Source organism: Cricetulus griseus, chromosome 6, assembly GCF_003668045.3.
Source record: "Cricetulus griseus strain 17A/GY chromosome 6, alternate assembly CriGri-PICRH-1.0, whole genome shotgun sequence".
NCBI classification, from domain to species: Eukaryota; Metazoa; Chordata; class Mammalia; order Rodentia; family Cricetidae; genus Cricetulus; species Cricetulus griseus.
In genome coordinates this window covers 153,172,190-153,175,969 of record NC_048599.1, presented here as the reverse complement: position 1 = coordinate 153,175,969, position 3,780 = coordinate 153,172,190, and the positions used below count along the sequence as shown (strand labels likewise).

General features: G+C 57.3%; 1 protein-coding gene across 1 annotated transcript; it reads left to right on the top strand.

The window, feature by feature from the left end:
• Window positions 1-919: 919 nt before the first annotated feature.
• Window positions 920-3,295, top strand: Clec11a (C-type lectin domain containing 11A). The gene is made up of 4 exons (XM_035446824.1): window positions 920-1,171; window positions 1,288-1,504; window positions 1,743-1,934; window positions 2,744-3,295. The coding sequence occupies exons 1-4, from the start codon at window positions 1,025-1,027 to the stop codon at window positions 3,187-3,189; spliced, it is 1,002 nt and encodes a 333-aa protein (XP_035302715.1). The 5' UTR covers window positions 920-1,024; the 3' UTR covers window positions 3,190-3,295.
• The last annotated feature ends 485 nt before the right edge of the window (window positions 3,296-3,780 follow it).

Here is a 3,780-nt window from a genome sequence, read left to right as displayed (position 1 = left end):
TCTGATTTATGGTTTGGAAGGATTGCTCTGGCTGCAGCAGGCAAGCAGCCCAGATTGGAGGGGCTCAGAGGAAGGAGGGGGAGAGCAGGGAGAGGTGACTGCAGTGGTCTAGGCTGGGATGAGGCAGCTTGCAGTGTTCTCTGCTCAGAGCCCACTGCTTGCTCAGTTCACTTCCTGGAGATACCTGCTCTGTCTGTCTACCCCTTCTCCTCCTTGATGGAGGAACCACTGGGCCCACCACCACCACCTCCCACCCTAGTAATTTCTTGCTCTGGGCCTGGCCTGCAAGATAATCTTGGAGTTACACCTTTCAAGCTGTACACATGCATGCTGTTCACACATGCTCCCACAAGCGGGCATACAGAAGGGCTGGAAGGGCTGGGACAGACCATCTGGGCAGGAATTGGGAGAGCCTGGATGGTAGAAGAATCCCCTTCATTAGGCTGTGTGGTCAGTGGTGACCACAGGATAATAACAACCTTAGCTTACCCTGCAGTCTGTTCCCTCCTCAGGAATGGCCAGGAGGGGGAGAAAGGAACAGAGCCAAAAGCCAGCATCCATCATGGCCTGCTTTGTTCTGAGAAGGCTCATGGACCAAGGCTGAGGCCTACCAGTATCAAGGATGCCTACAGAACTTTCTCCATCTTTCTTCTGTCCATCTAAATGCTTGTAATTTCAAAAGTGAGAAAAAGGGAGCAGAAGCAGTGGTCTGGAAAGCAGCAAGGGGTGGGTGTGGGGAGACCCAAGGCGGGATTAGGTCTTGGAAAGTTAGAGGTTTCCGGCCACAGAGGCAGAGCCTCCTGGAAGCCAAGAGGGGCGGGGAGACACACCAAAAGAAGCCCGAGGCGACCAAAAGCTGAAACAGACCAGATCAGGAGGGGAGGCAGAAAAGAAGGCCTGGCAGGGCGGAGGACCAAGAGGCTGAGCTCTGCCTATAGGACTGGGGCATTCACCAGTCCAAGATCCAAGTCCTGTCCCAGACACTCTGACCTCTACTGGCTTGAGTGCAGGGAAGCCCAGCTGGATGAAGGCAGCCTGGCTCTTGGGGGCCCTAGTGGTCCCTCAGCTTTTGGGTTTTGGTCATGGAGCCCGGGGTCCTGGGAGGGAGTGGGAGGGAGGCTGGGGAGGTGCCCTGGAGGAGGAGCGGAAGCGGGAGTCGCTGATGTTGAAGGTGAGTATTGCAGGGGCGCTGTAGGCTCGATGAAGTGTTGTAGACGTGGGCAAAGACAGTTAATGGGGCTTAGTTGGGGAGATGGGTTCAGAGAAAGAGCGGAGAGGGTAGGTGAGGAGACTGACATTTGTCCTCTACAGGAGGCCCTGGGGCTGCCCACTGGGGTGAGAAACAGAGATAGTCTTGCTGGAGACCCTGAAGGCAAAAGCGTCTGGGGGACCAAGGAGCCGCTAGGAGAAGAGGAGGGAGAGGACACCACCACAGCACCTACTTCCAGGCCCAACCCTTTCTCCAGCCCTTCTCCCACATCAGAGGACACCATCACTTACATCTGTGAGTATCCAGAAGTCAGAATGCCCTGTCTGTATATCATTGGCCCATCTGGAGGCCAGACACATCAGGGGAGCCCCGAGTCCTCAGATGTGCCAGTCAAGAGCCCAAACGGCTGGACCTCGTGTACATAGGCCAGATTACCTCAATCATCCCATTTTTGGCAGTCTGAGAGCCATGCCCTCCCTTGTCCTTAGGGTCCCTGATTGTGCCTCCAGATGCATATCCTGTCCCTTCACAGTGGGCCGCTTGGCCGGCCTGGATGCAGGCCTACACCAATTGCACATTCGTCTGCACTCTTTGGACACCCGTGTGGTCCAGCTGACCCAGGGACTGCGACAGCTGCGGGATGCTACTAGAGACACCGGCGACTCAGTGCAAGCGCTGCAGGAGGCACAGGTCCGTGCTGAGCAGGAGCATGGCCGCTTGGAAGGTGAGTCTCCCCAGCACCGAGAGGACCTAGGTGGCAGGAGGCAACTCGGGGAGGTCTGAAGACCTGGGGACCACGAGTGTCAGGAAACCAGAGGGTCCACGAATTGGCATGTGTTGGCACATCTGGAGCTGGATTGTGAGGTGGGTGAGACACACTCCTCGCTTCAACCTCTGCCACACCCTGGTACCGCCTACACCATGGCCACGCCCCCAGAAGGCCCTAGCTCCACCTCATTAGACTCTGGGCTCCCCTCTGGCCCCATCCTTTTATAGCCCACAAATGCTTTGGCCCTGCCCCTGACAGCCTGGCCAGGCCTCATTGGTCTCTGAAGTTCTAATCCCTCCCATTGTCCACGCCCTCTCTGTCTTCAACGCTCCGGCTCCCCCAAATTAGTTTCCGACCCCCGAAGGACTGTCTTTTTTAGCCACGCCCCCAGCAGCCCTGTCTTGGCCTCCCAGGTCACCCCTGTTCTAACTCTGACTCCGCCCTCTTCCCGCCCCTAAAGCTATGACTCCGTCCCCTTCAGCCCTAGCTCTGCTTCATTGGTCTCTCCTGCCAGAGCCTTGGCTCCGCCCCCAGCAGGCCTGCCTCGACCTCATTGGTCATCGCAGTTCTAACCCTCCTTCACCTGGCTCAGCCCTCTACCCTAAAGCGCCGCTCAACTGCTCTGGCTCCTCCCTTTACCTACAGGCCCCGCCCCCTCCCGCCTCTTGAAACCTTAGTTCCGCCTCATTGACTACCCAAAAGCCTAGCTCGGGCCCCGCCCCCTCCTGCCCCCATCTTCTGACTCCGCCTCACCATGCACACAGGCTGCCTCAAGGGCCTGCGCCTGGGCCACAAGTGCTTCCTGCTCTCGCGGGACTTCGAGACACAGGCGGCGGCGCAGGCGCGGTGCAAGGCGCGGGGCGGGAGCCTAGCGCAGCCGGCAGACCGCCAGCAGATGGACGCGTTAGGCCGCTACTTGCGGGCCGCGCTCGCCCCCTACAACTGGCCGGTGTGGCTGGGCGTGAGCGACAGGCGTTCGGAGGGGCTCTACCTTTTCGAGAACGGGCAGCGCGTGTCCTTCTTCGCCTGGCACCGCGCACCCAGCCCGGAGCCCGGCGCCCATCCTAGCGCGGCATCCCATCCGCTCAGCCCGGATCAGCCCAATGGCGGCGCCCTGGAGAACTGCGTGGCGCAGGCCTCAGACGACGGTTCTTGGTGGGACCACGACTGTGAGCGGCGCCTCTACTTCGTCTGCGAGTTCCCCTTCTAGAGAGCCGGTCCTTGCCCCAGGGCAAGCACACATTCTGCACCGCGCACCCTACTGTCTGCGGTCGCTCAGAGCTTCACAATAACCCACGAATAAATTTCAACAAGAAGAGGCTTTTTCTTGTAGATATTGGCACCCAGACTGACTGGTGCCAGGTCTGCACCTGAGAGCACTCCATAGATGCAGCCCCTAGCCGTATCAGCCCAGAGCTTATAAAGGCAAAACCTATGTTTTACATACAGTTTGCCCACATGTAGGCAGGGGCTTATTTTAACATATATGTCTTGCCGTTGTCCTAGTCATCTTTTGAGTAGAGTGAACAAGTTCAATCATAAAAGCAGAGGTAGCAGCCTTACTATCTTGGTAGAACAGCACAGTTTTACAAGATTAGCCACTTTTAAGAAGACTAACTTCTGGGGGTAAAGGGGCTGTACAAGCCAGGGACTTACGTGTTAGAGCCTTTTTTTTTTTTTTGCTTCTGGTCTCTTAAGCGTAGTAAGTCTAAACTTTAAATGTAACGGTTCTACATCACACCTACAATGTGCACTCTGCAGTGTACCCTGCCTGCCTCGTGCACCCTGAGCCGCACACTCT